Source organism: Podarcis gaigeae, assembly GCF_964106915.1.
Source record: "Podarcis gaigeae genome assembly, chromosome: 6".
Lineage (NCBI taxonomy): Eukaryota > Metazoa > Chordata > Lepidosauria > Squamata > Lacertidae > Podarcis > Podarcis gaigeae.
The window spans coordinates 41,133,842-41,158,949 of record NC_139682.1 but is presented as its reverse complement, the minus strand read 5'-3'; the positions used below and the strand labels follow the sequence as shown (position 1 = coordinate 41,158,949).

The 25,108-nt window shown below is 44.2% G+C and overlaps 1 protein-coding gene across 13 annotated transcripts in view; it reads left to right on the top strand.

Annotated features, from left to right (window-relative positions):
* Positions 1-19,161, top strand: part of TMCC2 (transmembrane and coiled-coil domain family 2) — a 95,274-nt gene extending 76,113 nt beyond the window's left edge. For 10 of the 13 annotated variants that reach the window (XM_083745484.1, XM_083745479.1, XM_083745485.1 and 7 more), the window contains 3 exons: positions 3,881-4,815; positions 13,125-13,260; positions 14,477-19,161. In XM_083745484.1, coding sequence (XP_083601610.1) covers positions 3,881-4,815; positions 13,125-13,260; positions 14,477-14,788 — 1,383 coding nt within the window. In that variant the 3' untranslated portion in view covers positions 14,789-19,161. Of the gene's footprint in view, positions 1-732; positions 950-1,232; positions 1,314-3,880; positions 4,816-13,124; positions 13,261-14,476 lie in introns of all 13 variants that reach the window. The other 3 variants (XM_083745482.1, XM_083745480.1, XM_083745481.1) reach the window with 2 other exon arrangements.
* Positions 19,162-25,108: the final 5,947 nt, after the last annotated feature.

The following is a 25,108-nucleotide window of genomic DNA, read 5'->3' as shown; positions in this document are numbered from 1 at the left end:
AGGCTAACCTCATGATGAATACACAGTGGAATCAGTGTTGAATGTATACTAAGTCATTGGTTTAGAAGTAAGGAAACAGGGTTGTGGCTAGTGCCAGTACCAAGCAAAATTGGGCAGCCGCCCAGGTGCATGGATGATAAATGGGCCCCTTAAGCTGAGTCCAAGACCTGGCACAGTCCTTATTTAACCACCTCCTTGCTTTCCCAGCACCAGTAGTGGAGTGGGGATCTGCAGTGGTCCAGATACTGTGACCTTGGACAGGTATTTTAACGTAGTGCCTCCCATTTTATGGAAAACTAACATACCACAGCTGCAACATCATTCTAATATAGGGATGCTAAATTTGGGGTTCTGTTTTCCCACTTAAAGCAACTTGTCTGAAAATGGTTATTGTGGGTGTTACTAACAACTTTCACTTTTAGTTCTGGTGAAATTACACGTTTCTTTCGAAGAATATTTTGACTGGAAGCAAAGGGAGTAGAACTTTGTTCTATTCTGTTATGTCTAGTACAGTACCTTCTGTAATACGACTCCTAACATTGCCTCATTTTTTAAGCTACTCCTGCACAGTATTATATCATTTGGAAAGGGAGACGTTGTAGTCTGTAGAAGTATATTAGGCAGTGCCTATCCATTCATAGTTGTTGTTTAATCCTCTGTGTGTATGCATATATATATAATTTATTTAAGAAAAGCAGATATGTATGTATAATATAATCTGATTTATTTAAGGAAAACAGAGTCAAACTCCTTCATGGCAAACATCAGTAATCTCCATTCAGCCCCACGCCTGTCAAGGCTTGTTTTGATTTGGATATGAATTTCAGCTGCCACATCTTTTGAAGGCAAAACGGATGAAGTCCTTTTGTTACTATGCTGAAAAATTATGAGAATTGAAAAGGCACTGAATTGTACTACTTCAGTTTACAACTCAGGAAGATTTTTATAGGCAGGTATAATATCTGCCATTAAACTGCAGTTATCATATGTCTGAATGAAATAGCTCCTGGGGTTCAGCTGTGCTGGTCCTCAAGCTGGGTAGAAAACTTTGTAAGGAGAAAAACTAGAGAAGCCTTTGCTCTTTGTTTGATGGGAGTTGTAGTCCAAAACATCTGGTGTGATCTCGATCTCCCGTCCAACCATTCATTTTGAGCACCTAAACAAAACTTACATGATGAAGTAGACTCTAGTTCATGAAAACTTATGTTGTAATAACTTTCTTTGTCTTTAAGGTGTCATGAGACACATCTGTTGTGTTTGCTGCAACCATGACACCATGATAATGGGAACAGATGATGGCTATAATAATAATAGTAAGAACTTTATTATTTATACCCCACCCACCTGGCTGGGTTTCCTCAGCCACTCTGGGTGGCTTACAGAATATATAAGGGCAAAGGAACCCCTGGCCGTTAGGTCCAGTTGTGGACGACTCTGGGGTTGTGGCACTCATCTCGCTTTACTGACCGAGGGAGCCAGTGTATAGCTTCCAGATCATGTGGCCATCATAACTAAGCCACTTCTGGCAAACCAGAGCAGTGCACGGAAATGCCGCTTACCTTCCTGCTGAAGCAGTACCTATTTGTCTATTTGCACTGCGTGCTTTCAAACTGCTAGGTTGGCAGCAGCAGGGACTGAGCAACGGGAGCTCACTCCGACATGGGGATTCAAACCGCTGACCTTCTGACCGGCAAGCCCTAGGCTCTGTGGTTTAACCCACAGCGCCACCCACGTCTTCTACAGAATATATGTAAAACATAATAAAGCATCAAGCATTTAAAAACCTCCTGATACAGGGCTGCCTTCAGGTGTCTTCTAAAAGTTGTATAGTTCTTTAACTCCTTGACATCTGAAGGGAGGGTGTTCCACAGTGCGGGTGCCACTACCAAGAAGGCCCTCTGCCTGGTTCCCTGTAACTTCCCTTCTTGCAGTGAGGGAACTAGCAGAAGACCCTTGGAGGAGGACCTCAGTGTCTGGGCTGAGTGATAGGGGTGCAGATGTTCCTTCAGGTATACTGGACTGTATATATCTCTGATCAGGCAAACCAGACATTGCATTTGTCTGTAGGAACAAATCTGGGATGGCTGGGACTGCTGTTGTGGACAAAACATTTATGAGTTAAGTCTCCACTTCTTCTACGTTGAAAGCCTTTCTGTCACTGTAGTCTAGTAACAATGGTTCATGGGCACCAGAGGCTCTTCCATGAAAGCAGTATGAAAATTACTTACACAGAGTCTACAGAATACATTTAACTTTTGCCATCTCCAAACTGCAAGTCCCATGCCTCTGATGCACCACTTCAATCTGCATAATATTTTGCATAGAAAACTCAGTGAGGGGCAAGTATTTGGTAGTGTCCTTTGTTACAAATGGGAGACAAATATGCTTTAGGGGCTTTATTCTGGCAATTGGGCAGAGTTCCTGGATTCTGAAGCAGCTTCCTAAGAACATCAGGCCAATGTTAAGCAGGCTTTACAAAACCCATTAACTACAGCCCATATGTAATTATCAGCTTTCTGTCATTCTAGTCTCAGGGGATGGCCTGCAGAGTTACATTTCTGCTGAGCAAAATCAGGAGACTGGGGAGCATTATTAACCAAACCCTGAAGAATATCCTAAGGTGCTCTCTGGTCCTTTCACCTCTACTTATGACACGGTACAAAGTTTGGCTCTTGCCTGTGCTTTCTCATTTCCCTTACTCAAGTGGTATGATAGGCTGATTCTCAAAGGGCCATGAGTCAGGATTCCTGAGTTCTGTTTTGTTCCGATGCCCCGAGGAGGAAAAATAAGTCAAGGACACAATTCACAAATTTATCAACACAACATCAGTGGAAATATACTATGAAAGTCCTTAAGGCAGGGTGGACAACCTGTATGCAGAAGGGTACATGTAGCCCTTAGCCTAAGTTCATGCTGGGGAAATGAGGGAAATGGGGTGGCAGAAGGAGAGGAAGAAAGGGGGGGTGCCATGCTTAGATTTTGCTCAGGCCCTGCCCACCACCAGCATGCGTCTCCTGACAGATTACTCCCAAGGGAATGAGACTACAGACTGAAAAAATGTTCCCTGTTTCCCATTAAGGCTTCCAGATTTTGTATACAAAGATAACAGACATTCCACTGTAAGACCACTGTTCCATTCCTTCCATCAGTAGGAACCACAGACAACTGAGGATGGAAGTCTGAAACTGAAAAAATGGGTTGTTGTTTTTACCTGAATCTTCAATAATTCAGATGGGATTTGAACTAGTTTTACTCTTTTTTAAAAAGCCATATGGCTCTGTTGTCTTGCTGTAATACAAAAATATTCTATATTCCATACAGTGGTACCTCGGGTTACATATGCTTCAGGTTATATACGCTTCAGGTTACAGACTCCGCTAACCCAGAAATAGTGCTTCAGGTTAAGAACTTTGCTTCAGGATGAGAACAGAAATCGTGCTCCGGCGGTGCGGTGGCAGCAGGAGGCCCCATTAGCTAAAGTGGTGCTTCAGGTTGAGAACAGTTTCAGGTTAAGAACAGACCTCCGGAATGAATTAAGTACTTAACCCGAGGTACCACTGTATTTCCAAATGCATGAAAAAGGGAAATATGATAGAATTCAGGATATGCCCTTCCGTCAGATAACTTCAAAATGGCATCTGTATTGAGAGTTTGGTAGCAGGCATATTTAAATCCATTTTACCAATGAATTGGTAATTGAAAGCTGGATGATCAGTTAAAACTCTGTGATATGGTGACCATCACCTGAGTTCTCATATCTTTTTCTTCTAGCAGTTTTTGGTAGTACATCACCATTCCTCTCTCTCATGCCATCATGTGTTGTCTTTAACAGAGCCTTTTAACTCAAGTCTCTTTCTGTGCTCTTTCTCCTCTCCCACAGTTGGATAAAGGGGATGTGAGCCAAATCAGCCTGCCTTCCAATACAAGCCACGGTGATGCTGATGGCAACTTCTGCCTTGACGTTCCAGATGGCAACCCAGACCCGCAGAGGACAAAGGCTGCCATTGACCACCTGCACCAGAAGATCCTCAAGATCACCGAGCAGATCAGGGTTGAGCAAGAGGCCCGAGATGACAATGTGGCTGAGTACCTGAAGCTAGCTAACAACGCCGACAAGCAGCAGGCCTCTCGTATCAAACAGGTCTTTGAGAAGAAGAACCAGAAGTCAGCCCAGACCATCGCGCAGTTGCACAAGAAGCTTGAACATTATCACAAAAAGCTAAAGGAGATTGAACAAAATGGGCCCTCTCGACAGCCCAAAGACGTCTTCCGGGACATGCACCAGGGCCTCAAGGACGTAGGGGCCAATGTCCGCTCCAGCATCAGTGGCTTTGGAGGCGGAGTGGTGGAGGGTGTCAAAGGTGGACTCTCAGGCCTTTCTCAAGCCACCCACACAGCTGTGGTCTCCAAACCCCGAGAGTTTGCAAGCTTGATCCGCAACAAATTTGGCAGCGCGGATAACATTGCCCACTTGAAGGACACGCTGGAAGATGGGCACCCTGAGGAGGCCTCACGGACTCTGAGTGGCAGTGCCACTTTGGTTTCTAGTCCCAAATACGGCAGTGACGATGAGTGCTCCAGTGCCACTTCTGGCTCAGCAGCAGGTAGCAACTCGGGGGCGGGTGCTGGTGGCTTGGGCAGTCCCAAGTCTAACACCTTGGACAGTCACCACTATAATTTTGAGACCATCATAGAAGAACTGAGGGAGATTAAGGACATTCAGTCCCACCTTGAGGACTCCATGGAAGACCTCAAGGCCCAGCTGCAGCGAGACTATACGTATATGACTCAGTGCTTACAGGAAGAGCGTTATAGGTAAGACTTGTTGGGTGTGCTGCTGTTAATTCCCAGTGGGAAACTGTCACACTTAGCCACCATATTTAATTGTCGTTGACTTGTGGAACTGGGCATGCTGGCCAGTCTTTATGTTGTGGCTCTTGAAGGGTCATGCTGTGGGGTACAATAGATGAAGATGCTGGCAAATAATGTAATTAGGCTTTATGTTCCTATGCAAAGAAACAAATTGACAGTGAATTTCCTTTTAGAAGAGGCTCTGGCAGAGAAGGGGAGATGAGATGCTACAAAGCATAAGGCAATGAGGGAGGAATTCAGCCTATCACCTCAATCCAGTCAGTTATTTAGCAGCCACAAAGGATTCTGGGATATCAGAACCAGCCATGCAGCATGGACATTTGCTTTCCATTTCCTAATTTCCTCCAGATACTGCTATTTCTTTCTCCTGCAAAGTTCTGTTTGCTTTGGCCACAGTCCTGTGCACAATTACCTGGAAGTAAGCTCCACTGAGAACAGTATGTATTTCTTTATTTTTAAAAATAGCTATCCACTTTTCTTTATAAATCCAAAGTGGCAACTTACAGGATAAGACAAACCAAACAACAACCTAGCACCAGAAACCGTATAGAAACAACAGTAGATAACACCTAACACAATTATATGCATGTGATAACACTTGTTATCCTTCAAGAAAGTAATTTTCCTTGTTATCTTTGCATGTTTACATAGAGAGAGAGCCAAACAGAAATTTGTCTCCTTTTTTTCTAAGCCAATAATAATTTTGCGGTGGAAGGCCAAAGCTTTTGGATTTATGTTCTTTAGTTGAATTTAGGCTCCCATTTAGTTGCAAACCAATATGCCTTAATTGCTATAGCAACCATGAGTATGCGTGCTTGTTCAGGAAATGTCTGAATTTCAAATGGGGGGGGAGTTGAATTTTAAATAAGTGATTCAAATAAGTCCTCCTTCCTGGTGATTTAAATCATGATTTAAATCCTGCCTAGCTGTCACTAGCTTTGAAGATGTCTGCTGGAATTTCCTGTACTGTAAGTTCTCCTCAAGAAGAAAGATATTGCACTATTAACTGCTTCTATTTATAAGACACAAGAGGAAATGCATTCCTGGCTGAATGCTCAGTGCCAGCTTCTTGCTTCTCTTCCACCGGTGGAAAAATAAGGACCAAGAACTCTTTTGCCCATGGGCTTCATTAAAATTGTAGGCTGTGAGGAAAGAATTATGTTTCCATTTTTTTGTGAGAGAAGGGTCATAGGCTCAGTCCTGGGATGACACTTGCATGCAGTTGCTATGTTTATGGTTCTCATAGATGTGGGGAGCAGAAGTCTCTTGCAGGCTTATGGTCCCAACCAGCTCTCATGTCTAGGGCTGGTTAGGGCGGGGGTGGAGAAACCGTGGTCCTCCCAGATGTTGCTGGACTCCAGCTCCCATTACTTCCAGCCACCTTAGCCAATGGCGAGGGATGATGAAAAAGGTACTCGAGCAACATCTATGGAACCACTCATTCTGCATCCCTGGTCTAGGGGTATGGCTCTTCCTCAGTGTCAGAGGTCTCTGTTTCAAAGCCCAGACAATTGTGCTGGGGCATGGAGAGGAGAAGGAGGGTGGTTGGACTTTTGGGGAGATGATGTAGGTCAGTGACTGAGCACTTGCCTTGCAGGCAGAAGGTTCCAAGGTCAATCTCTGGTATCTCTACTAAGTAGCAGAGCGGGGGAAGACCGTGAGTCCTTGGTGAGCTGCTGCCAGCCAGAGTAGACAATTCTGGAGTAAATGGACATATAGCCAGACTTTGTATAAGGCATCTTCCTACATAGTCCAGTCACCATAGAATAAATTGCACACAGTCTCTGTGAGTGCTTTCTCAGTGAAGCATCTCCCAATTTTCTGAGAAGTGTCTCACAGGGCCAGTTTCCTATTAGGATCAGCCAAGGCTGCATGCACTCATCCCAGATGACCATAACAAATCTGCAGGCAGGTTGCTGTATGCATCAGTTTTCCACATTGGTCCAATCCTACTGCTGAAGATCACACTTACCTTTTGCCTCACTATTTCCAGGCAGATGTCCACACTTTAACATTACGTGTCCGATGAATTTGTATTTTTATTTTGCCCTGAGCTTTTCCCGTGAAAACCTGCTCTTTAAAGCCAAATTGGAGCAAACAGCAATTCAGGTTTACCGCAGGTTGATGTTTGTTACAACTGAGCTTTAAAGAGCAAGTTTTCACACAGGAAGCTCTGCAGCAAAAAAGAAAAGAAAAATGGTGCTCGGACACAAAGCTTTAGATTGCAGACCATGCCTGGAAAGAGTCGAAGAAAGGTAAGTGTGGATAAGCCTTCAGTGTGTACACAGTGCGTTTCACGCAATCAACTGTGCATACAGTGAACGGGCCTAGGGAAAGCAAAGTTGCAGTGGCAAATCCTACCTCAGTTCGCTGGACCTTACAATCTTCATGTGCATACAAAGTGTATGCTTACAATTTTCCTGCATGCAGTTGGGGCTGTGCAGGGCCCCATACCACACTTGTGTTCCCTTTGTATATTCATAGAGATTGTACAGACACTCTAGTGCAGTGTTCCTCAACCTCAGATTCCTCGTATTTATTAGACTACATCTCCCATCAACCCTGACTATTGGCTAAGTTAGCTGGGGATGCTGAGAGCTTGTAGCCCAACATCTGGGGACCCAAAGCTGAAGAACACTAGTCCAGTGAGTAGGTCAGGGAGGGCTCATCACCACAAACCCTCCTCTCCCCACATGCATTCACTAGATGCCTGTTTGATTGTTTGAAGTTCTTATCTGTGTCCTCATTTATTTTGGATGTCCATTTTGTCCTACCCTGGTGTTTGATGCTCCCCACCCCCTGCTGTTTGGGTTTTTTCCCCCAGAAGCTGGAAAATATCTCAAAATATCCTGGAAGGCAATTATCAGTGACAGCAGGGATGGAAACAAAACTCATTGTTCCCAAAGGCAGGCTTTTTTCAGAAGAGACACCCCCCTTCTCATTTGTTTTCCACTCACCCACATGTATCCCATTTGAAGGGCTGAGAAAAACCTTTAGATTGCAATTGAATAGTGACCACCAAACCAGGAAAGAGGTGGGAAGAAAAGAGGAAGGAACTGCAGGTGCTCCAGAGAGGGAGATATTTATTTCAGGCCTGACAAGTTCTGAAATAATCCTTCGTCCAAGCTACATTTTCAATGGCAGCTTCCACCAAATGCATAAACCACTAATGCAGGTGTGCGGAACCGTTGGCCTCCAGATGTTGCTGACGTACAACTACCACCCCTGCCCATTGGCACTGCTTGCTGGCATTGATAGAAGCTGTAATTCAGCAACATCTGGAGGGCCAAAGGTTCCCTCACACCTACACTACAGTAGCTATTATAGAATAGGTTATCCACTTGATAGAAATTGCTGTTCAAAACATGCCTTCCAGGGAAAGAATTATTCTAAAATACGTTAGACCTGAAATATTTTTTTCTTTAAGCCCCATGACTTTCTTCCTTATCTCTTCCTCACCCCCAAAGTTGAATGACATTTATTAGGAAATCAGCTCCACTAAATTCATTGGGACTTATTTCTTTATCTATCTATCATCTATCTATCTATATCTATCTATCTATCTATCTATCTATCTATCTATCTATCTATCTATCATCTATCTATCTATCTATCTATCTATCTATCTATCTATCTATCATCTATCTATCTATCATCTATCTATCTATCTATCTATCTATCTATCTATCTATCTATCTATCATCTATCTATCTATCATCTATCTATCTATCTATCTATCTATCTATCTATCTATCTATCTATCTATCATCTATCTATCTATCATCTATCTATCTATCTATCTATCTATCTATCTATCTATCTATCTATCATCTATCTATCTATCATCTATCTATCTATCTATCTATCTATCTATCTATCTATCTATCTATCATCTATCTATCATCTATCTATCTATCTATCTATCTATCTATCTATCTATCTATCATCTATCATCTATCTATCTATCTATCTATCTATCTATCATCTATCTATCTATCATCTATCTATCTATCTATCTATCTATCTATCTATCTATCTATTATCTATCTATCTTCAATCTACTATCTATCATCTATCTATCTATCTATCTATATCTATCTATCTATATCTATCTATCATCTATCTATCTATCATCTATCTATCTATCTATCATCTATCTATCTATCTATCATCTATCTATCTACCTATCATCTATCTATCTATCATCTATCTATCTATCTATCATCTATCTATCTATCTATCTATCTATCTATCTATCTATCTATCATCTATCTATCTATCTATCTATCTATCTATCTATCTATGTATCTATCATCTATATCTATCTATCTATCTATCTATCTATCTATCTATCTATCTATCTATCTATCTATCATCTATCTATCTATCTATCTATCTATCATCTATCTATCTATCATCTATCTATCTCTATCTATCTATCTATCTATCTATCTATCTATCTATCTATCTATATCTATCATCTATCTATCTGTTCTAAGTTTTTTTTATACAACACTTCAAACATATTTCCTGCTTTGTTTACCAAAAGAAAATAACACAATAAAATGTGAGTAACAAAGGCATAATAAGGCCAGTAAAATCCTTATTAGTTCCTCAATAACTAATGGAGTTGGGTGGTGTATAGCATAATAATAAAACCTCTGAAACCTTAAGTACAAAATAACAGTTCTAAAAAGCAACATTAAAACCATCTATATCAGGGTTCAGCAACCTAAGGCCCATGGGCCGGAAACGGCCTGTGGAGGTCGTTTGACTGGCCCACGAGCCGCCCCCAAACTGAGCCGCCCGCTTGTGTGCTGCACTAAACCGGCACAGCACAGGGACTTGCTTCCGTGGCGCTGAAAATCGCGCCAGCGCACGTGCAGACGCTGAAAATCGTAGGCATGCACACTCACACACATACGCGATCTGGCCCACGGAGAGATCTCCGTGGGACCAATCCGGCCCAGGCAAGATAAACCTTGCTGACCCCTGATCTATATGAAACTTATTGGAAACCAGAACTCTATCAGCAGCACACGATTGCAGCTTAGAGCAGCCTGCATCAACCTGGTTCTCTCCAGATGCATTGGATTGTGCTGAAGACAACTCATGTATATATAAAAGAGCACATAACCTTAGGCAGTGCCCTAGAAACAGTCCTCCTTGCTTCAGGTAGTTAAACCATGTCCATCTACCCATCAGCTGATATCACTGGTGGCAACTGGTGGTTGAGAAGGCAGGGTTAAATCTCATACTGACTGCACACACCTGTTTCCAGGACAGAACAGGCTCCTGCAGCCAAAGCAGCAAGATTTAATCCCCACTCATCAGCTGATGGTAGGGGTTAAATCCTGCACAGTTTTAAGCAGTCCAGCAATCTGGTTTGAGCCTCTGATTTTCAGCAGCTCAAAGAAGAGAGGAGGGGGCTGCCTGAAAGCCCTTTATAAAGGGTCTCATATTCAGCAGGGGAGCTGCAGGTTGCTGTTTGTGACAAACACCATGTGTAGGATTGATGCCCTCTGCTTTCAAATGATAGAACCACTGATAGAAATTTGGCCACCACCAACTGAGGATGACAGGAGTTGTAGTCCAAAATATTTTGAGGTTCCCTGGATGGGGAAGGCTGCCTTAAAGCATACTGCATGGGGCAAACGGACGAGATGTTAAGAAAAAAAGCATAGCAAGTAATCATTTAGTTGCACTTGGGACAATAAGCCTAACAAAATGTTCAATGCAATCTGATGTCTTCTTAGATGGCCTCCTCAATAAAATGAGGTGATGGGATATGGTTCCGTGAGTATCAATGTAACATTCAGGACATGTAGCCCTTTGGCTGGTTTACCCAGAAGTAATCATCACAATAGCTCTTCAGAGGGGCATCCACTATCAAATTGGTTCTTCTCACAGCTGTCTGACAGCCAAATATGAAACACAATCCAATTCCTTGTCGACATCTTCCTCTGTTGCAGGAATGTAGGAAGCTACCTTCTTGCCCTAGGCCAGACTGTATGTCCATTGATTCCAGTATTTCCTCTGGCTAGCAGCATCCCATGCCACCTGATCTTTGCCCCTCCCAACCCCCTCCAATCCTGGAGATGTGAGGGACTGGACAAAGCATATGCTCTACCACCAAGCGGTTGCCCCTCCCTTGTATTTCATAGTTCTGCTCAGTATTCTAAAGAAAAGTTATTATGAAGAACAATGATTTTATTCAGTTCCTTTTTTTGTTGCTATTTTTAACTTGCCATTTGCTTTTGAGTTCTGCTGTTTGTTTTTCTTTTATTTTCTATTTCAGTGCAATAGACAAGTCACTGGCTTGGTTTAATGCTATATAAGGTTAAGCGGTGGAAATGGGAACATGTTTTGAAGCATAGTTTTCCGTGAGGATCCAGGGGTAGCCCAAGATGTTTTGCTGCTTTAGGTGAGGAGCAGGACTTCATCTTCCACTCCCACATTCCATGTACAGAATTCAACTGGACTGGCTGCTGATAGGATCTCAGGGTAGTTTGCAACATAAAAGTACAATATAAAAGTACAAAATACTTTATAAAAATCAAGAAGAAGAAGAAACATGAACCAGTAATGCCCCCTCCCACAAACACATTTATCTGTTATTTTCAGTTACTTCCTATTTTGAGTGGCCAGATATCACTGTGCTTATTCATTTAAGCTTTATATATAGAATTGTCCAGAGTGCACTTTCATGTTTCCTGTCCATTTGATGCTATTGTTTACATTTTCTTTCCTCTGAATCCATGCAGACATATATATTCCAGTCTACAAAGACTGATGCCATAACACATAGAGTGCCAGAAGGTTCCTTTTTACTTGCTAAAGGACCCCCCCATTTTTGGGGGGGGGTTGCACTTAAAATTTAAGTGGAGGAGGAGGAGAAAGATTGCCAGTGCCACGTATCACTATTGGCTCCCAGTAGAGGGAAAGACGAGGCAGTGAGGAGCCCATTGCAGGCACAGCAGCTGAGCCAATCTGATGCACCTGTTTCTGCACCCACACTGAGCTGCCCACTGCCTACCTCCCCCACTTGGGTAAGTGGTAGAGGTAAGTGGCATTGGGTAGGCTACTCTGCCCTACTTTCCCTGCCAGCTGCTCCTGCTTGTACAGATGACAGCCAGTCATCCCGGGGCACAGCCTTGCTCTGCGGAGGCTGTTTTCTGATCTAACACAAGGGTTGGCCAACCAGCATTGTGCAAATCTCACCTCAGACAGTCCCAGGGAAGGGGCTATAATTGGGTTGCAGTTGCAGTGAGTTTGCTTCCACAGTGGTTTAACTGTTCACAGTGAAATGACACTTCCCTTTCTATTCTGCTTGACTGTCAAGGATATAGCAACATCCTGAAGGAATGAGGCAGGGACGTTTCATAGGGATATAAGAAGAAATCCGGTCTCTTGGAAAGTAGAGAAAATAGATCATTAAATGCTTTCATCATGTAGAGTACTCCCTGGAGCGGCTGCTTCTGTGGACTGGCATTACCTTCCGCCATCCCCTGAGACCATCTATAGCTCCTGCTGGCTTTTTACTCGAGAGGGAAGAGACTGGAACATGGGTTGTTACATCAGCTGCTAAGGACAAAAAGACTCTGGCATACATAATCTATATCTAAGTGCATTCTAATAATCTTTGTGAACCTGTCAAGGCTGAAAAGCAGGATATTATTTAGTCAACTGTTGGTGTTCTTAACTGGTTGTTCAGCTCCAAGGAAAGTTAAAGTTGAGTGTTGTTTGTGGGCTGGTGTTTTCATTAGCACTGGCAAGTTCATCGCCAATGAACTCAGAACATCCTTCCCTCCCTCTTCTCCTTGAGGATTTATCAGCCAGTAGCAGAGGCACATGAGAAAATGGGAGAAGTGAACTCTGTCTCTTCTCGCCTATCTCTCTGGAACTTGAAAGGTTTGATGGTCCATGAGAGATGTAGCACTGCTGTCATTGCTACTCAGGAGGGGAATAGACAGAGATCCCTCGTTCCTACTTCCTGGATGCCTCTGCTAATTCTAGCTGGTGAGTCTTGAGGGGAGAGGGGAGTTTGGGAACTGGGAAGCATTGGTGTAGGAGGTTAAGGAAATTTCAGCCAGAGGAAAAATTAAGGGATTTGAAAAGTTCATGTTTTCTTTGACACCAGCATTATAAGCCCCCAAAGCTCATACCCACACCTGAATACAATGAGCTTCCCTGACTTCTCCGGCTCCAAATTCTCACCCACTGCATGTGTTTCTCCCTCTCCTGCTACACAGATATGAACGCTTGGAAGAGCAGCTGAATGACCTGACGGAGCTCCACCAGAATGAAATGACCAATCTCAAACAGGAGCTGGCCAGCATGGAGGAGAAGGTGGCTTACCAGTCCTATGAGAGGGCCAGAGACATTCAGGTATGGGAATGCATAGGAATGCTTGTGCAGCTGGCCTGACATCTTCCCCTCCCTATTCTTTCCACATATTCAGTCTCCCTCCTAAAAACATAGAACGGCGTACATATACCGTATATTTCGCACGATTGGATGCACCGGAACATAGGACACACCTAGTTTTTTTTTGGGGGGGGGGAATAAAGGGAAAAAAAATTCCCTTTATTCCCCCCCCCCCAAAAGCAGGTCAGGGAAACCAAACCAGGTCGAGGAACAGCGGGATAGTGGCGCTGCGCATCCCTGCTATCCCTGCTTGTGGGGCTGGCTGATGTCTGCCTGGCGCGCGGGGCGCTCTGCTTCAGTGGGCCCCACCCACCAGGCAGCAGGCTGCTGTCCTCAGCATGGGGAGCCCTGCAGGGAACTCCTGCAGGGCTCCGCACGCTGCGGATGTCTGCCCGGCACGAGGGGCGCTCTGCTTCAGGGCGCCCCACCCACTGGGCGGCAGGCTGCTATCCGCAGCGTGGGGAGCCCTGCGGGGAACTCCTGCAAGAGTCCCCACACTGCGGATGTGTTCCCGAAGCATGTTCGCACCGACCCCTCTCACTCTCCAGGCTTCAGCGAAAGCCTGCATTCGCTCCATAGGACGCACACACATTTCCCCTTGCTTTTTAGGAGGGAAAAAGTGCATCCTATGGTGCAAAAAATACGGTAAATACAAATTCTAGGTGATCTGCTATACAGGCAGAGCTCAGGACCGGACCTGCAACACTAGAACTGTGGTATATTCCTTCAAATCATTCTCTGAGCATAGATGTTTGGTACTGATAAGTCTAGAGAACTGAAAAGAGGCAGGAGGAGAGGAATGAGACTTGCATCTGAAGAACTGAGAATTTGTCTATGGATCTTAGCTTTAGGTTGCTAGTCTGCAATCCGTTCCCTCTTGTCCCTAGATCATAGAAGGGCTCAAGCTCAGTAGATGTGCCACAGCTTTCATAGGAACCTTGGAATCTGCCATATAATAAGTCACACTGTATGTCCATCTAGGCTAGTTATTGTTTGCTCCAACTCATAGCCCTTCTCCAGGATCTCAGAAGAGAGTATCTTTCACCTTGTCAGCTTCCTGGACGTGTCTGGGATTGAAGCTGGTACTCTCAGCATGCAGTGCAGATGTTCTAACACAGCTGCGATCCCTCATCCCTCAGCTAAGCTAACACTGGTCCTTTTTCTCTTTCCCCTGCAGGAGGCTGTGGAATCCTGCCTGACTCGTGTCACCAAGCTGGAACTTCAGCAGCAGCAGCAACAGGTGGTGCAGCTGGAAGGCGTGGAGAATGCCAATGCCCGGGCCCTGCTAGGCAAATTCATCAACGTCATATTGGCCTTGATGGCTGTGCTGCTGGTCTTTGTCTCCACCATTGCCAGTTTCATCACGCCCTTGATGAAGACCCGCATGCGTCTCCTGAGCACCACCCTGCTAGTGCTTTTTCTCTTCCTCCTCTGGAAGCACTGGGACTCCATCACTTATCTTCTGGAACACGTGCTGCTCCCTAGCTGATTCTCCTGGCAGCTAGGTATTGGGGCTGCAGGGTGTTTCGGGGTTTTTTTCATGTAGAGAGAGAGAGAGAGAACGAGGAGACCTTCCAACTCAGTTCCTTTGTCTATACAGAGTATGTAATCCTCACTCGCTCTTCCCCTGCACAGCCAACTTTATTCACATCCAACACCATCTCTCAGCCGTAGGGAGTGTAGCTGCATCTGAGTTTGTGAGAGGCCGAGTAAGTCCCTCTTCCAGGATGCCTTTGCAAGGGGTTGTGGGAAAGCTAATGAAGTCCGGAAGAATCTTTAGCTGCAACACCTTAGCCTTTTCTTTCAAAGCAAACAAAGGAAGTGAGGGCGACTGCAAAGCTTTGTGTGCAGAGCTGCAGAATGCCAATCTCCAGAAAGCGTTTTTTGCGGGGTGTTTTTCTACCTGAGAAGGATGATAAAAGGCTTATTTCTACATATGAAGACAACGGTTCAACACTGAAGATGAACTTTTTTCTTTCTCTTAAAACTGATGCCCCTTAGAAACATGCACAGATTTCATGGAGCAGAATGATGTACATATCACACCAGTTTATCCAAGTCACATGGCTACTTTACTTTCCATTCCTGCAGAACAGCTGATGTGCCAGAAGCGCACCTGAGCATCTTTCTTATGATGGACTTGATGTGATTATGGATTTGGTTGGGTTATTTCACCTGTTCAGTTTTGCCCAGTGGAGACAAGATCAAAGGGGGGAAAGAATCTACCACTCTGGTGCAAGTTCAGCATTTTTGTTGGCTTTGTTTTATTTATTTATTTTTGCTTTTGTTTGATATCTTCAGGGACTAAATGAGAAATTCTGACAGTGCACCTGCAAATCTTACAATCTTTGCAAATGTGTATGTGTGCGTGTGTATGTGTTAATTTATTGATTTACAGATGGGTTCCTTTTTCTAAATCGAGTATTGTGTGAAAATTCAGCTGCCTTCACATCTCCTGTGTACCTAGAGAAAATAGAACGTGGTTTTAAAATGGTTGAATAGTCCATGCAAAATTAGTGTGTCTCTATTTGAATTTGGCAATGCTTCATCAAATTTCACCAGTAGAAATTTTGCTCATTACTTGCTCCAAGAGACAATCCTCCATCTTCATATTGAAGCGATTCTATTAATAGTACATTATTGTAGTTCTTTTAAAGCAGACAAAGAAGCAGCCATCGTATGCAGTATCAGGCCCTTAGTGGAGGTTTCCTCACAAAAGAAGAAAAAGCAACTAACTGATCACTTCTCTTAAGCTCCTGACATATTTCTACAATGTCTATTTCAACTGCTTATTTATTCACACCTGCTATTGTCCGAAGCATTTTATTTTACAGCAAAACTGTATGGCATGTTTTAAAGCACATTTTAAAAGGTTTAAGATGAAATGATCTGGGTGAGGAGTTATTAATATAATATCTGCAGAAATATAATTGCTGTTGCTGGCAAAAGAGAAGCTGATTGTAAGTTGAATTCAGGTGGTTATTTAAGGGAAGCTGTAAGTCATGGGTAGAGACTCTCTCCCTCCCCAAGGTAAATTCTAGTTAGGCCTGCAGTCACCCCCCACGTTTGCACCCACTTGCCCTCTATCAACCCCCCCATTTACCCCACACTTCCTCTCTTTCATCCACACTCCCCCTACATACATAGACTCTCCATTCTCTCCTGCTCCCTTTTCTCTCCTCTCTCATCCTGCCCTCCTTCCACAAAAAAAATCTATGGGGGAGGACAGAGAGAGTAAGATTTAAGCCTTCACTCCCCAGTTGTCACCTCCCACAAATACCCCCCACATGACAATTAGGCTTTGGGGGGAGGGAGTCTCAGTTGCATGTGGATGTAATTTTTTAAAAAAAACTTCTAAGACTAATTGAAAAATAATGGGGGTGGGGAAAGAAGGAGAGGCTGTAGGCTGAATTTAAAAGTGCCACAGATGATGCCCCCCCCCCTTGCAGTAAAGATAGTGTGTAATCAATGGACTAGAATCAAGGTTTCCGGTACAAAACTCAAGCTTGATTTATACGTGTCGCAAAGTGAAGTGGCAGAGTCTTAAGGTGGTGGAATGGCCTCTTCTCAACTCAGTGTCATGGGTGGTGTGTCTAAGTGTAGGGTTATATTTCTGATTGCTTGTTTATGTTAAAAACAACATTCCTGAAAGCAGAAACTCAGGATAGCAGACAGAAGGCTGTCTAGAAGAGGCTCCCTTCTATGCCTTGCTAGGTTTCTGCTTGCAAGAGTTTTCAAAAACGTGATTCACCTGCAGCCTAAGTTATACAATCTGCTGTACTTCACAGGACTTCACCACCTCATTCTGTTGCATGTGTAAATTTAGCCTTAGATGTGATTAAGGTCAAGCTTGCGCAAGTTTTGCTTCGGTGAGAACTTTGGGCGGATGCCAAACGGTTTTGTAGAAAGAGAAAAGGAATGTGTTTCGTTACGATACAATATCTGATCTCTTCTGATATTGCTCAAACCCATGAGGATATGCACTTTATGATGCTTTCATCTATGGCCAATGGCTGTGGTGTAAGATCTTAGGATCCAAGAGCTGTCAATTACAGTACAGGACAAGAAGAGAGAATTTTGGCAGGTCAGCTCCCACCCCAGTGACACTACAACAAGAACAGCTTCATCTGCTGAAATGTTCCTTCTTATGACTGTTAAATGAAAAATAGCCTGGCAGAGTGGTTATCTACTCCCTTTATTCTGGTTCTGCCTGCAGATCTGCTCATTATTACATGAAACATTTTTATTTTATTTTTGCTTCTCTGTTTGAGGATGCTGTCCATAAGGCATAATCATAGTCTAGGTGACAGGTTTTCCAACCCAAACACCTGATCTTGGCTCTTGAGAGCCTACATGTTACTCGCCCTGGCACCTAAAATGGAATGGTGGCTTGAGGCAGAACCTCTGGAATGTATCCCCCTCTTTGCTAAGAAAGCCTCTGATGTCAAAATTCCATCATATGTAAGTAACATTTGTGATCTGCCTTTAATAACCCCAGGAGATGTGAAGGCTCTCAACTTTTCTTGTATAAAGCTATTTATTTTGTATATTTTCACGAGTCAGAAAATCAATTTCGCTTCCCTGCCCAGTTATAGGAGGAGCTGGTTTTCTAGTGCAATGTGCATGGATAATTTATTTAATGATGTCAGGATGAATGTTGTATGAGTTGGAAAAGAGCGTTCAATAACAAACACAAAACTGTTCCAGAATATAAAATGAAACAGATTTTGGCCAAAATCCACAGTGAAAGTGTAACTGAGGTGCAGGATTTGTGCTTTCCTCTTTAGTTCTGACCTTGCACAATTCCTGACCCAGTCCCTGTCACCAAGTAATGAATAAGAGATGCATCTTGCTGCAGCAGGTTAGTCTTGCAGTGGAGAGCTAAAGAGGATGCTGTTGTGCTCAGCTTCTAAAACATATAAATGGGGCTAGATGAGGGTTCCCATGCAAGCTTTGCAGAGCAAGAGGAGAGCATAGTCAGCTAGGATTTTTGTTTTTATTACTGGCCTATTTATGTTCATGGGTTACACACACACACACACACAAAACACCAGACGCTTGTGTTTTGATGTAATCAATTGAATAGTCCTTGCGAACGTTGACTGGTGTAAGAACAGCTACATTTTCCCATGCTTGTGTGCACCAGAAGCAAACAATTGCAATAGTCCTTTGTGGCCTTAGAATCATGACTGCATGATTTATTTACTGATCTAAATTCAACTGATATAGTATCTTTGTCCCACCCCTCCTGCCTTATTGAGAATAGGTGTGGCATGTGGCCACATACTGTGTTTTCATGGGAAGCCTAAATCGAAATTAGTTTAGGACTGTTTGATGCCATTGGCCACGCCTATCGTATCCATATAAATGTAATGGATTAGTTAAAGCAACATTTGATACTTGATAGGGCGATGTTGTCACTTGCGGCGCTGCCCTAGCAGAAGGAGGGCTTGATTTATCCAATGAACTTGTGAATGGAAAATTGTGGTTGGCATTTTCACATGATTGTTGCAATCATATAGTTTGGCATGAAAGGTGTTCCTTGTGAATTGGGTGCTAGAGGTTCCATAAGGTTTTAGAGTGCTAAGTTTCTAGCCCTCGTGACAGGCTTGAATCAGCAAGGTTTGTGGTCTTCTGTCACAGAGGGCACCCAAGCCCGCTCCATGGCATAACCCTCTTCTTATACTGTTTGACTGTATTTATTACGTATGCTTGAATCTTGTCCTGCCCCTTACCCCTTGATATTATGTTTGTTTTCCATTGGGAAGCCCATTCAAAGGAAGCTCTGATTTCATTTCACTATATTTTTCCATTCTTTTTTTTTTTTCAAATAAAGAATTTTAAAACACTGGCATAAGAAAAGTCCTTTATTCTTAACTCCTGCAGTGGCACAGTGAAGCAGCAGCAGCTATTCAGAGAGGTGCATTCTATCAGATGATGGATGGCAAGAGTCTACTTTGCCACTAACATGCAGACAGTGAGGGCAGGCCTGTGGATTCTAGGCTTCTGTGATGATACTGCCAAAATGCAACATTTTGCAATACAGTTCCCTGCTATTAAAAAAATAAAAAAACTACCAGCATGTGCACACCTAGACATACATTGAGATTAAATACGTATTTAAATATGAATTTTCACATGGACTTTAAATCAGAGACTAATTCACGAACAGGAGGGCCTTGCAGAGAAATGTGTGTGAAATTGACACCAGCCAGAAATAGGACTGATTCATCCCTCCCTAATGCAATGAGACTTAGTCATGCATATGATTGTGCTGAGAGAGATTTTCCTGGTATTTCTAACCTGATCAATGCTCCCAGTGCAAATCTGCACCCTAGCTGCCCGCTCTTGGTAAACACCTGCCCTTTGATCTGTCTGTCCCCGCTACTCATTCCCCAACAGCCTTCTCACTTGTCCAGAAGGAATCAACTCTTTGCAATTTCTGAAGAATGACCAACTTCCTCACACCCAGATGCATTGAATTCCTTCATTTTACATTAATGGCTGGGGTACAGGAAGCCACACATTTCCCTTGTCAGTCCCACTGATGAGCCTTCATATATCTCTGAAAATAAATTGAATACAATAGCACAGAAGATTAATGGGAGCCTTTGGTAAGGCCAGCTTCTTTCAAGGAGGTTGGGAAAATTGGGGTTAGGGCTGGCGTTTAGCTGCAATAGGAGTCTGGCCTATTTATAAGGCACCAGAAAGTGATAGGCTTTCCTAATGCTCAGGTTAGATTTCACTGTTCATTTGACCTAGTAGGACATTATATATCATTCTGAAATACAAGCCCAAAGAAGAGCAGTGACTTGGACATGAATGGCTCTAGGCAGCTTATAGGCTTTGGAGACAAGGCTGGTTGCATGCTCTAGATACCTTCAAAACTACTGATCATATTAATTCAATTAATTTACAAGCATGAGCTTAGAATACCATTCTCAACAACACTGGTGAGGCCAGTATGGAGCTATAGCACCTGCAGTGCCAGCTGCTCATCAGAAAGCATGATTTTTTAATTTTTTTTATTTTTTAAATGGCCCGTATCCTAGCAGGATGGGACGCAGGTGGCGCTGTGGGTTAAAGCCTCAGCGCCTAGGACTTGCCGATCGAAAGGTCGGCGGTTTGAATCCCTGCGGCGGGGTGCGCTCCCGCTGCTCGGTCCCAGCGCCTGCCAACCTAGCAGTTCGAAAGCACCTCCGGGTGCAAGTAGATAAATAGGGACCGCTTACCAGCGGGAAGGTAAACGGCGTTTCCGTGTGCGGCTCTGGCTCACCAGAGCAGCGATGTCACGCTGGCCACGTGACCCGGAAGTGTCTCCGGACAGCGCTGGCCCCTGGCCTCTTGAGTGAGATGGGCGCACAACCCCAGAGTCTGTCAAGACTGGCCCGTACGGGCAGGGGTACCTTTACCTTTATCCTAGCAGGATATCCAGCCACTGCTTAGTATATGGGCTGGAAAGCTGTGGCCCTTCAGATGTTGCTCCCACCATCTCTGAACATTGGCCCTGCTGGCTGGGAGTTGGAGCTCAAACAGGAGTGACCATGTGTCCTGTTCTACAGAGGACAACCCCTAATTTTGAAATTGCCCTCCATTTGAATGCTATCCAGGTCTGGTGTAAAGATAAAGAACCATACACAGGGAGAGCAGGAGACTGGAAGTTGCCTGTCAACAGCAGCTCCTGACCAGCATACTGAACATGCTCACAATTCATCTGGTGTCTGTGGTGCAATGTACTGCATTTCTATTTTAACTATACAGGCAACACCCAATTTGTGTGAGGGTTGTGTTCCAGGTGATTGTGCACATTGATGGAGTGCTGTGCCCTGTTCTGCCCCTGTTCCACCCTTTTCTGAGTCCAAAAGGACCTGCACATCAGCAGTCATGCATCAATTGTTGTTGTTTAGTCATTTAGTCATGTCTGACTCTTCGTGACCCCATGGACCAGAGCATGCCAGGCACTCCTGTCTTCCACTGCCTCCCACAGTTTGGTCAAACTCATGCTGGTAACTTCGAGAACACTGTCCAACCATCTCATCCTCTGTCGCCCCGTTCTCCTTGTGCCCTCCATCTTTCCCAACATGAGGGTCTTCTCCAGGGAGTCTTCTCTTCTCATGAGGTGGCCAAAGTATTGGAGCCTCAGTTTCAGGATCTGTCCTTCCAGTGAGCACTCGGTGAGCTGATTTCCTTAAGAATGGAGAGGTTTGATCTTCTTGCAGTCCATGAGACTCTCAAGAGTCTCCTCCAGCACCATAATTCAAAAGCATCAATTCTTCAGCGATCAGCCTTCTTTATGGTCCAGCTCTCACTTCCATACATCACTACTGGGAAAACCATAGCTTTAACCATACAGACCTTTGTTGGCAAGGTGATGTCAACTGGACGTGCCTAAAATGGTCGCTGCCTGTAGTACTAAGTTTTCAATATGAGCCTGTACATAAAAATTACGGCATGCCACATTTATGCAGATTGGTGCCCTGGTTTGTCCTCTTTCCTGGTTCTCTTGATCAAGCCACACCTGGAGGGTCTAAGGTTCCCCAGCCCCAGCATAGGATGTGGTTGCCAGTCACCATCTATCAGGAAGTTCTCCACAAGCCCTACTGAAATGCAAGAGAGCTGCCCAAGACCAAAGAGGACACACTGGAGTTTGCCCTTTATTGCTCCAGTCCCCTGATCCATGGCTAGATGGAAAAAGTGCAAATGGAGACTATGTTGTGTTGTCATACATGGGGAATCTCCAACGGGCTTGCTCAACACGCCCAGTCACTGTGTTTCCAGACATGGTTATTTCATTTTATTTGTTCTGTATCTCTTTGATGTTTAGCTGGTGACTGTCTTTCAGGTAAGGCTAGGTTGCAACATATATTTTAAAGCAAAAAAAGGAATTTTAAACAGCAGTTAAAAGTCCAACAGAAGATCTGCACATGATTCAGTGCAGATTAAAAATCTCAAAATGATTTTGCCACCAACGCTACTGTGACACCATTAACAGCTAATCTTATTAAAATGGAAGTTTCTGAGATGGTAGTAACTAAATATACTGAGTCCAACAACGGCTGCACAGGTTTTTGAGGCAATCATGTGAATCAGTTGTGATTCACAACAGTCGTGGGAGGGTCTCTCCTTGAAGCTGGGCGTGATATGGAAGATACCACTTCAAAGTTTTGTTTAGCTCCTGAGTTTACAGAGCTAAGAATAACAGCAGCACAGGGAACTCAAACCCTCCATGTTTGGAAAGCGGCTTCTGCTGCAAAGCAGGAGCACAAGGCAATCATTTGTACACATGGACTTCGCAGGAATCTGACCTGTTCCCCTGTCCAGCATTCATTCTTTCCTTTTGAAAGTACATTTTGAGGCTGTGATTTTCCACAGCAAGTTGGCTAGCCTGGTCAGCAGAAAGCACCAGGAAAATCTGTGTTTGTCTCTTCATGGAACATCGCAAACTTTGTCCCATCATGGACAGCATTTCATAGGCTCAGTTCCTGTGTAACATGTTATAGAGACAAGCTGTAGCAAACCTCGTGCTCACCAACTCCTCTTCCTGTCTCCTTAGGCATGGCTGAGAAGAGGAGAGCAAACATTTCTGCTTCCATTTTTAGATCAGCTGCAGTTTATCCTTATGTCATCAAAGTGGAAGTAGATAAATAGGTACCGCTCCAGCAGGAAGATAAACAGTGTTTCCATGCGCTGCTCTGGTTTGCCAGAAGCGGCTTAGTCATGCTGGTCACATGACCCAGAAGCTGTACGCCGGCTCCCTCGGCCAGTAAAGCGAGATGAGCGCCACAACCCCAGAGTCGGTCACGACTGGACCTAATGGTCAGGGGTCCCTTTACCTTTTTTATCCTTATGTCAGAGCCCTAACCTGTTCATTCTTAATCATGGCTTTTTGGATCAAGCCTACTTTTAAAACTTTGGTTTGAAGTTGGCTTGTGTCAGCTAACTATGGCTAAAGATTAACCACAGTTTGTTGGGTTTGGACAACCTAGTAAACTGTGGATAATCTAAAATGGAAGTGAAAGTTTATGGGTTTTTCCTTGCAACTGTGCTTGAGGAAAAGGGGGAGCCCCTGAGCCAAGGCTTATGTAAACTCAATCTCAAAACACTGAATGTGGCTTATTGGCTCATCCAAACCTGACTGATCTAAGAAATAATCATTACAGGGCAATAATTCAGGTGGTATTTGATAGGAAAGCAAAAAGAGTGGTGTACAAAGCCAAAACAGCACAGTAATAGAACCTTTTATTGATTTCAAATCAATTGAGGAAAGAGCTGGAAGTATAGTGAGCCCAAAGCCACCTTTCCCAACCTGGTGCCCAAACCTGAGGACAAAAAGCTGGGTCTTCTTACTGATTTATGCTTTTGCTTCTACTTTAAATATTGAACATACAATATGTGCTTCAGCCTTTCACATACTTGGGAAGAAAGAAAGATAAGCATTAACTGTGTGTCAGCAGCACTGACCTCGCAGAGCCATAAACAATCCAGATCTGGCATCTTTTCCAGCATGCACACGGCTCCTGCTGGTTGAGAAAATAGCAAGTGATGAAATTATTCTCAAGTTACGACTTTGGACGGCCAAGACCTACATAGAAGAAAGCTACTTCTCAGCCAGTGCAGAGATCCTGTTTTGTGGCTCCATTTACTCAGATGTTCAGTGAGGCTTATTCACATGTGCGCTGGACTGCAGCCCAAAATCTATCACAGAGAGTTGGCAGGTGTGGGGGCGGCACATTTTGCTGCCAAATAAGATGCAAATAATCAATCTGGAAATGGTGTGTTTTAATATCAGACTCCCAAAGTGCTTTTAAAAGAGTTGCGAGAACTTGCATGGAGGGATAGGTGAGCTAGTGTAGAATTCAGGGTGGTCCAATGCACAGCCCAAGGGCTGCATGTGGCCCCCAAGGTCTTTCTTGTCGGCCCTTGGCAACATTTGACACACACACCAGCCTTCCCAAAGCCGAGTAAGCCAAGTACTAGGCTTTGGGGAGGAGTTGTGAAGATTGACAGTATTGTGGAGTCTTCCAGCTTCCTTCCCAATGCCTAGTTAGCACTTTCCCAGCTTTGGGAAGGAGGTGGGAGGGCTCTAGGATCCTGCCAGAACCTCGTGCCTCCTTCCCAAAGCCCAGTGCCTCATTTACCTGGCTTTGGAAAGGCAGCATGAGGGCTGGGAAGTAGGGAGGGAGTGTCAAATTTTGGCCTTGCTCCCCCCTCCACATAACAAGGCAGTGTGTGGCTCATGGGTTCCATGTCAAAGTACAGTCATGCCTCGGGATGAATACGCTTCAGGTTGAGCGTTTTCAGGTTGCACTCCACGGCGACCCAGAAGTAACGTAATGTGTTACTTCCAGATTTCGCCGCTTGCGCATGCGCAGACGCTCAAAATGACATCACGCGCATGCGCAGAAGCGGCGAAACGCGACCCGCAGACACACAGTAGCATCTTACGTTCCTTTCAGGATGTGAACGGAGCTCCGCAACGGATCCTGTTCGCATCCAGAGGTACCACTGTACTATGGCAGTCTACTTTGTATGAAAAGTTGGACTGCCATGGCTATAGATGACCTCCAGGGCCCCATTCTAATCTAAATTATTTGAATCCAGAGCCCTTTTCAGGCATTCTTACTGACAATGTGGAGGGGAAAAGTGGGGAGGGGATGTGCATGTCAGCCTGCCCTGAAAGTCACCATGTGTATTGGCCCCATCGCCTCCATTGGCAACTTTTGCATGAAGGTCTGAACCACTCTTGTAAGCACTTACAGGCTTTGTTGTGATGGGAACCCTGCCTTATCTGTGCATTCAGCATTCAATA